This window comes from Solanum stenotomum, chromosome 10 (assembly GCF_019186545.1).
Source record: "Solanum stenotomum isolate F172 chromosome 10, ASM1918654v1, whole genome shotgun sequence".
Lineage (NCBI taxonomy): Eukaryota > Viridiplantae > Streptophyta > Magnoliopsida > Solanales > Solanaceae > Solanum > Solanum stenotomum.
The window spans coordinates 49,689,985-49,699,641 of record NC_064291.1 but is presented as its reverse complement, the minus strand read 5'-3'; the positions used below and the strand labels follow the sequence as shown (position 1 = coordinate 49,699,641).

The 9,657-nt window shown below is 33.6% G+C and overlaps 2 protein-coding genes across 2 annotated transcripts; one reads left to right on the top strand and one right to left on the bottom strand.

Moving 5' to 3' along the window:
- Nucleotides 1–3,298, top strand: LOC125842365 (protein BASIC PENTACYSTEINE7-like). Its single transcript, XM_049521644.1, has 2 exons — nucleotides 1–66; nucleotides 2,178–3,298. The coding sequence occupies exon 2, from the start codon at nucleotides 2,222–2,224 to the stop codon at nucleotides 2,879–2,881; it is 660 nt and encodes a 219-aa protein (XP_049377601.1). The 5' UTR covers nucleotides 1–66; nucleotides 2,178–2,221; the 3' UTR covers nucleotides 2,882–3,298.
- LOC125842363 (phosphoribulokinase, chloroplastic) lies at nucleotides 3,203–7,630 on the bottom strand. Its single transcript, XM_049521642.1, has 5 exons — nucleotides 6,935–7,630; nucleotides 5,184–5,268; nucleotides 4,942–5,026; nucleotides 4,493–4,737; nucleotides 3,203–3,695 (listed from the first exon to the last, which is right to left on the bottom strand). Exons 1-5 carry the CDS (start codon nucleotides 7,480–7,482, stop codon nucleotides 3,444–3,446), a joined length of 1,215 nt encoding a protein of 404 aa, XP_049377599.1. The 5' UTR covers nucleotides 7,483–7,630; the 3' UTR covers nucleotides 3,203–3,443.
- Between the last annotated feature and the right edge of the window lie 2,027 nt (nucleotides 7,631–9,657).

The following is a 9,657-nucleotide window of genomic DNA, read 5'->3' as shown; positions in this document are numbered from 1 at the left end:
AGAAAAAAAAAAAAACAAGAAACCCCATTAGAGCTTTGTATCTCTTGCTCCAACTCTGTTGCCGCTGTAAGTGTTCTTCGTTTCATAAACTTTGTCTATCTGATTTATTTGTAATTTATAATATAATACAAGTGTGGAATTAGGTGTTTATGCTTTAAAAAAGGAATGATTTTTTTGTTTGTTCTCTTTCACTTTTTGTTTTCATTTTTGGTGGGATTATGTATTCTTGGAATTTTTGCATGTTACTTCAAGAAATCCGTCTGGGTTCAACCCTAGAACAACAACAACAACAGCCTTTAACTCTCGATTGGTCATAAATTTTGAAGTTGAAATTTGATACTTGGAAAATTTAAGTTTTCAAAGTTGTGATTTTGGAATTTAAAGTTGTGTTTGGACATGTATTTTACTTGAAAATATTTTCGAAGGTTCGTGAGTGGAAGTCCCAAAAACTAGTTTAAGCCAGTTCTTGGGCAGTTCAAAATACTCGAAGATCAAATTTCATGGTCAAAATAGATATTTGAGATAATTTTCAAAATCTAATCTAAAACTTATGGTCTAATGCTAACTAAAACTCGGAGATAATGGGCCCGCCTCCTCTTCCACTTAAATATCAAGCTTAATTCACGCATGACGTAATGTTGGAACTTGAGACTGGTCACAAGTTCCTCAATGCTCATACAATATAGTGGAGTAGTATCTCAAAATCAAACCCTTAAACCCCCTATATAGTTGAAATCCTACACAAAAAGCCGATCCATATATTTCGATGGCAATTATATATGAAATGCTATGTAAGATTTTTCTTGTTTGGTTTCTAACTGGTGTCCGGTGCTCCCTTGGGGCCCGACTGATCGGGATTCATGCCGAGAAGACACACTTTGGGAATTGAGGTATAAGGTTCCCTACTAAAAGCGACTGACTCCATTCTCATAGCTCGAACACGAGACCTCTAGTTAAGGATGAATGGGACACTTACCACCCCACCATAATCTTTGGTGGTAGGATTTTCATTGTATAAGGAATACTAGTGTTTGATTTTGAAACCTGAGGATGTATCCTTGATTGAGTAAATTACTATAAATTGTATTGAAATGATCAAAACACAAATGAAAAATTAGAAATGATACAAAATTCAATGTTTGTGTAAGATTCCCATTATATAAGGATAAAGTACTTGATTTTGTAATACATGAAGTGTATCCGTGTCTGAGTCATATTATAGGTGTATTTAGTATAATTTACTCAAATGTTAACGATTTGATGGGGCTATAACATATCTACAAAACAGTATTGGCTTGGATGGAACTATGCCCCTGTACCTGTTTGACATTTGGATTACACCTACCGCAGTCACTTGCATTTGGGGATTTTGCTTCTAATGTCAGTTTCCTATCTATAATATAGTTACGGGTGTTTCTGTTTCTTGTGGCTCATTCTTTTGAATGCTTGAAACAAAAAAGAATGATACTTTTTATCAGTTTTCCCTTAAAAACTTGTGTGGAATATGCTTAGCTACTATATTTACACCAATTGCTGAATGATTTTGACCTGTAACGCTTCCAACGTGTGCAATCGCGTTTCCCCTGGTTATGCATCTGCATTCTTGAATAGTTTTTGCCTTGCATTGGTTAGGAATTAGGATAATCACGTTTTCATTTGTAAATTAATGTGGCTAATTTCAGTATTTCATACTGAATCCATCTAAGTAGACCTGTTTGAAAATGAAAAATATGGTTACTGAAATTCTCACATGAATTGGCAAGTTTTACGCTGACTGCCAGCCTACCTCAACCCCCTCCCTTTATCTGGGTTGGGGACTGGCAATGTAAGCAAGCTCACACAGGCGGAGTTTTAGACTTGTTCTAAGACTTATTAGTCATTTTTATTTCATTTTGTATGATGAATTGATAATATAATATGAGCTTAAATGAAGAATGTGGCTCGTCGCACAGGGCTTGCCTAGTGCGGTTTACCTCTTATGTGTGGTTTGCGGGCTATTACTGGACAAGTGTGGGGGTTACCCTGAGCATACAAAGGGGCTAGGTTACGGGTTCCCTTGTCATCAAAAAAACAAAAAGGGAATGTGGATTCATATAGTCGTACCCAACTTGTTTGGGACTAAGGCGTTGTTGTTGTTGTTGTTGTACTGAAATTCTCACAAACTACAATATTTGCAGGACTGGCTCAATCAAAGATAGAACCTCCTCCCATACGATACCAAATGGCATCTCAAGTTAACGACAAAGAAGAGACATTTGATTCTCATTTTCCATGGATTCATCGAGATAATTTTCCCCCAGCAACAAAATTTGGATCCGAATCAAAACCTTGTGCTGCTGTTCCTATTCGTTCTGTTGCCCCGACAGGTGAACAAAATGTGGATGTCAAGTTCAAGGCCAAATCACAGAAGATGAAGAAAAACAAGAAAACATCTATGAAGGGAATTCGTGAAACTGTATCGGAACTTTTGAAAGAGGAACGGTGTGTAAAGAAGTCTTCTGCCTCTAAAAAAACTAAAGGAGAAGCTAGATGTGGAGAGGCCACTGTAACAAAGAATTCAAATCCAGTTTACGGCCGAGCTAATGCTGATTTTTCTGGCCTGCCACCGCCGTTTTGTTCCTGTACAGGTGTTTCTAGACGGTGCTACAAATGTGGAGGTGGGTGGCAATCATCATGCTGTACCACCTCCTTATCTGTGTATCCCCTCCCATTCAATCCCTCAAAGCCTGGAAATCGTAAGGCTGGGAGAAAAATGTCTAATGGAGCATATAATAAGCTTCTGTGTACACTTGCAACTGAAGGTCATGATCTTTCTAATCCAGTTGACCTGAAGGACCATTGGGCAAAACATGGTAGTAACAAGTTTATTACTCTCAAGTGAACACGAGGAAAATTGACTCAATGTGTATTATGTATATATTATTTTGCCCTCCAACTGCTGCTTCCTCCGGTAAGCATTAAAGAAACCTTGAGTAGGGGGTTGTTAATATGTTGAACTTAGTACTCATAAATTCTGGTAATATCATGCTTCTCTGTATTAGTCTTCGGATGCTTCCTTTGTTCTAACTAAAGTATGACATTTTGAGACTCACATTTTGCATGAAATATTGTGTTTACGAGTATCAGATTTTCTGATTTTTTTTGGTGGTTTCAATCTCAATTATTGTTCAGTAGCTTACATCCGAGTAGTTGGTGCAGAAACTGCTTGGAATTGAAATTCATTTCACCATTTTATTATCCATGTTACAACTCTCAACACATTTCCAGCTACAAATAAATACATAACAAAGTGTATTTTTCTCATTTATGGAGAATTATCTACCATGAAACTGAGACATGAAAGTGGAGAAAAGAAGTCGGCAAATAAAATTTAGGGAAGAAGGGAAACAACTAGGTACAACAGATGATTCTGGGGCCTGGCTGTTAATATAGTTTGGCAAAGTTTAGGCCTTTGCAGCTGTGACTGGAGCTCCAGCTCTGCTGGCAACGATTTGCTCGTAGAGGTCTCTGATCTTCAAACCGACAATGGTCTGGAAGAAACCTGTTCCATTGTTGCTGCCAGGGAAGTCAGCATGCTTCAACATTTGTTGAGTAACTTCACCATAAAATTTACTGGAGAGGTTGCTCAAATGGCTCTCTACATAGATGAGTTCATCTAGTCTGTCAAATTGGCCATCCATCTCCAAGACAGATACCTGCAAGTACGAAGAAAAGCAGATGGTGAAAATACGGCATGATTTTTGGAAGAATAGCTGAGCAATGGTACAAACCCGCTTTCTGGGTTAGCCAGGTATTTTCTAGCATGTTGCTTTAAAGAACTATGACATATCATTGAGAGGTATCGAGAAGAAGCTTTAACATTCTTTTAGTGTTTATTTACCACCTGTGTTAGCTTGCTTGCTCACATTGTTGGTCCCAAACCCGAACAGAGGATGGTTGGTAAACTGGATTGAAGTTTTTCAGCCTAGTCAATTTAAGATGAATCCTCACATACAAAGCTTAATTTTCTAGCCTGACTAGTAATCAGCAACTAATGTCCTGCCAATTGAGTTCCTCGGGTCGAGTCTAGACAGGTGGACTAGATTACCATCTGATGCACCTTATTCTTAATACTCGGTGCAAAACTACATGGCGTAATTAGATATTTTGTATCTTATCCTTCCTTGCGGATTCCTGATTTCTAAGGGAGTAGTATGGAAGAACTTTACTTTAAGATAGCTCGAGCAGATACTCTTTTTCGGAAAGAGGAGTTTCTTGCCTTCTTGATCAATCCCTTTTCCCCCACATTCAGATCCTTTCCAAATTTTCTATGTTTGTATCACTGAGACACCATAAAGGCCAACCATATGTACCTAGGGAGCCTCGGCTCATTCAAATCAGAATAGAACGAGCACCTATCACTAAGGGGAATGGAATGTCGACCACAAGGCAAGAGAGTCGATTGATTAGTATGATCAAGTTTTGGCAGGTAGAGAAAGAATGCAACATATACCTCATTGCCAAAGTAGGTATCAGGGCCATAGGTGAATTTGATGCCAGGGTAAGAACAAGTCAACTTCCTACCACAAGGAATCCAGGAGATTGTCGATCCTTCATCGAACAGGTAAACTGGATTGAAGTTTTTCACTCCTTCCTTCATTATCAATCTCACTCTCAAAACTTTGCCTTCATTGTCATCTGGGATTAGCTGAGTTGGGAGCACTTCAATGACTGCATCTGCATATTGCTTTTGTGGGTCTGCACCAAGAAACAATTTTTTGCCACTTCACTAATCTTATTCATTAATCATGTATTGTATTAACTATCTATGTTGTTCAGACTCTCCAAATATGTTGTCGCACTTATGTCAGATCCTCCAAAAGTATCTGACACATCGTGCTTTTTTTTTTATGAAGAGTGGAGCAACATAGCTAATTGTTATTTCAAGGGAAAGTCGTTCACCAATGTAAGCATCAAAATCTGGTTTCCTGGCTTCAATACTGGCCTTAATGCTCTCAAGGCTGTGTCCTCTCTCAGCCATATCCCTCTGCATTTTCAAAAAAGTACCGATATCATGCATATTTTATTCGAGTCTTAAAGATCTATGTATTGACAACGTAAAAGATATTTACATAATCAGGTCACTTATATGCTAGGTCGTTATAGGTAAATTGTATAACATGTTAAATTGTAGTTATAGTTACCTGGATCTTCCAAGCAAACTTGACCTCATTGCTGATATCCAAGTAGATACTGAAGTCCAAGAGGTCTCTCACACGCTCATCATACCTTTATACCATAAAAAATGAAAAATAAATTTATCAGATTTACTCCATTATGCTAAGATTATTAATACATGCATTAGAATGATTAAAAACACAATTGTCCCTAAAAGTGTACAAAGCTAAAGAATGCGGAGTTCATATTTTAGAACTAGCACTTTTTTAAAAAAATTATGCAATATATGTTATTTTTAGCACACCAAATCACAGTGGATAAGAAATAATGTTAGTATAACTAATCTCTACATTACAAATCTGAATATTCGAAACTTTGATCCCATTAGATAGTTGTATTTTTTTCCTATCTCTATTTTGATAGTAAATACACCTTATTCATCATTATTTTTATACATCCTATCAAACCACTTCTAAATGTAATATAAATAAGTGCATCAATAAATAATTTAGGTAAGAGTGGCATTGTTATTTATGGTGTTTAAAGGTACTAATGGTGATTTTTGGTGTGTTGCAATCTAATTTTGACAGCAGAAATAGCTATCTAAGTTTGAGGATAATGTCATAAAGTTTCACATTATGATATAAAATTGGATGTTTCTATCGAGTTATACAAATCAAAAGTTCCATAGCAAACATAAAATTTGTTATGGAACACAATTATGCAAACTATAGCTTTAACATACAAATATGATTTTTATGTTTGTTATATGTGAAAGCTGCTCTTTTTAAATCAAACCATACATATATTTTTGGATTAAATTATTAACTGAAGATATTTTGCGTTGAATTTATATAATTTAAGGACATTCTGACTTGTTTAGACCTTTTAAAAATATTATTATATTTATATCAAATTTTCTTTAAAAAATCATATAATTTTTAAAGAATCAAGACACATACTTGTCAATATTCTTAAAGATCCCAAGTAAGACATGTCAAAAGAAGAGTATCCCCTACACCATTCTCATTTTTCTTTTTTTCCCTTTTGTAGGGAAGTAAATTATGAAGTATATTTTGTTACACAAACGACAAGAAGAATTAAAGAATCTTAATTTATACGGAGATACCAAAGTTTTCTTTCAATGTGCTCTTGCATGTGTGTTGTTTTAACATTAGAAAAACATCATTGCATTTCTTCAAAAATTTAACAATAACATACTGACAGTTATATAAATTTAGATATATTAACAATCAAGTTTTTTATATAATAAGTGGAAGAATAACCCATAAAATAAGTTAAGTAATCTTTTTTATTCATTTCATACGGCACATTTTCATTTTTAGTCTATTTTTTTTATAATAAAAACTTCTATTATATCTAAAAATATAATTTAATTTTAAAATCTTCATTTTATCTTTAACGACATAATTTCACAACCACATAAATGTATACCACATGTTTTAGATAAGAATTTTTTTTTTTAAAAAAGCTTTTTCTTTTTTCTTAAACTCCATCTCTACTCAAACAAGAGTGGAGTAGAGTTAAAACTTCACAAACATGTTCGACAGAACTCAATAACTTTTAACTCAAATTCTATAATGATATTTTAAAATCCACTTAATAAGTATAAGCAAATTATCAACAAAAAAAAAAAAAACTCACTAATAAGCTATATATTTCAAAATTCTAACTCCACTCCACAACCCAACACTCTCACATAAAAAGTTGAGAATACTGTCAGTGCATATAAATTAAACAGACGGAGTACACTTACATGGGGTGTAATCCTTCAATGACAAGAATCTTTGGAGGCTTAATAACCTCAGGAGGATCAAGAAGACCACTAACATGATTATAAATAGGTTTATCAACAGCAACACCATCTTTAATAGCTTTAACTTGTTCATACATAAGGTCAAAATCATTAGCTCTAGGATCAAGAGCAGTTACCCCTTTTTCTTTTCTACCAGTTCTATCAAGTGAATGATAATCATCAAGACAAATAACAGTAGTCATGTCTGATATCAATGTGTTTGAATCTGGATTTCCACCTTTTGGTGGTTCAGCAGCACCACCAAAAACACTTGTTAATCTTCTCATAAATGTACTTTTACCACAACCAGAGTCAGCTGCTAACCCAATTACAACTGTTTTTTCACCATCAGAAGCAGAGCATGTTATGACATGATTTGTTGTGTTTCTTGATCTTTTTGTGAAGAAAATTACTTGTTTTTGGTGAAATCTTAAGTGGGATTTTGATGGAGTTGAGATTGAACAAGATGAATTGAGTGATTGAGCAGTGTACACTGTACAAACTGCCATTTTTTCTTGATTTTTTTTCCTCTCTGTTTCTTGAGAGGTTTTTGAGATAGAATTATGGAGGAGACTATTTTTATTTTATTTTCTCACTGACTTTCTGATAGATTAATGTGTGACATGTAATGTAATGAATGAATGGGCATCTTTTTGGTTTTTAGGATATTTTGTTCTTGGAATTAGGAAAAAAATATGTGAGGCTTAGAAAATTTTGTAAGAAGTTAAGGCTATGGTTATGGTTAGAGGAAAACAGATGGCTGTTTTGTTTGGATAGTGAAGTGTGTTGATTTGGATTTCTATGACTACCCTTGGCTTTGGAGGAGGTAATATTAAGCCGCTCGAGCTCTCTTAAAATGTTATTGTATATGTGTCGAATCATTTAAAAGTAGTATACTGGTTTTCGAGAATTTAACACACATCTGTCAGCATTTTTTGAAGAGTTGAGTTAGGAATTTCTAGTTGGTATACACTGATATACATGAATTATACGTTTGACGACAGGTTTTAGGATTCATTATTTACTTTTATTTTCTAGCCAGTATACATTGATATACATGAATTATACGTCTGACGACTGCTTTTAGTTTAAGTGATTGGGTAGTGGACGACTATTTAGGTTAACTATTTTAGATAATTATTTCAAGGCTAAGAATAGAGAGAACATGGTTGTAATTTTAAATTTTGTTTAGGGGTATAATGGTCATTTTGACTTGAACCACCCTACCCCCACACCACATTCACTATTGAATAAGAAAAATATTATTTTTCTTGAATTTATTTATTTATTCTGTTAGAAGGATTGAAGATGATGGGTTGATGATGTTTGTGATAGATAAAGGAATGGAGAAAAGCTTTGGTGGTGATTTATTTCAGTTTGGATATTTCAGAGGACACGTGGCAGAAGGATGATGGAATAAAAGAAGATAGAGGAGAAAGAGGGGTGTGGAGGAGAATGTGTAATCCAAATTCAAACAATTTTGGGTACTACTTTTTGCTTTGGATTTTTTACTTGATATTTTTGTACCTTTGGAAAGTTAATTGGGAAGATTTTAAGTGTTTTAAGCGGGTGAATAAGTTATTTTGAGATTTTTTTTAAGGTTGGATTATAATGTATAATAATTTGGTAAATATATTTTATTTTGTTGAACTAAAATTGAAATATATGAATTTTACAAAGTATACTATATACTATATAATATGTATTCAATTTGCAATAGATAATTGAATTTTAGCCTTGATTCTAAAGGATTTGAGAGAAAAGGTTTGAAGAAGGCAACTTTGTTATTTTGTTGTTTTATTTTGGGATTATTATTTTATATTGGTATTTTATAAAATATATAATAATTATAGTATAAATAATTTTGAAATTGCTAATCTGAGTTAAAAGTCTAACCAAATATAAGATAAATAATTTTATATTTTTATTGTAAAATCCATTATAAGGGCCCGTTTGGCCATAGATTTCCCAAATAATATTTGGGAAAAAATTTGGCAAATAGTGTTTGTCCATACAATTTGCCATTATTTGGCAAATATTTTTGGCAAATATCCCAAATTCCCAAATACTAGTTTTTTCTAGTATTTGGGCCAAATCTCATTATTTGGGATATTTTGAAAATTGAAATGTTACCCCAAATTTTTATCTTTTACAAAAACACCCTCTATAATAGTTGTTTGTGTCGTATTACATAATTTTTCACGTGAACACCAAAGTAGTGATGAAATATTCAGTGAATATTAAATGATGATATGGTTGTTGATGAAAATGATGAACAATCGGCTCAAGGTAACAAAGTCATGTGATTTGTTTACTTCACGATGTATGGAATGTTGCTTGTTGCACTCACTCCAAACTACCACAATGCTCTAGTGTCATGGATACTATTTTTTATTGTTGCAACGAAGATTCAATTGACTTGTAATACAAACTTATGGTTAGTTTTGATAGTTTTAAAAACTTATGGGTATAAATCATATTTTTCTAAAAAAGTGAAATATATTTCCCAAATACTATGGCCAAATACATGGTGAAATTTCACCCGAATAATATTTGTCAAGAATATTTAGAAATCTATGGCCAAACGCTAACTAAGAATGAAGTTGTGACAACTTCTAATTTTTAAAATGGAACATAGCAAATTTTTCTTTGACTAGAAAATAACTCAAGTGCAAAAGTCAAAA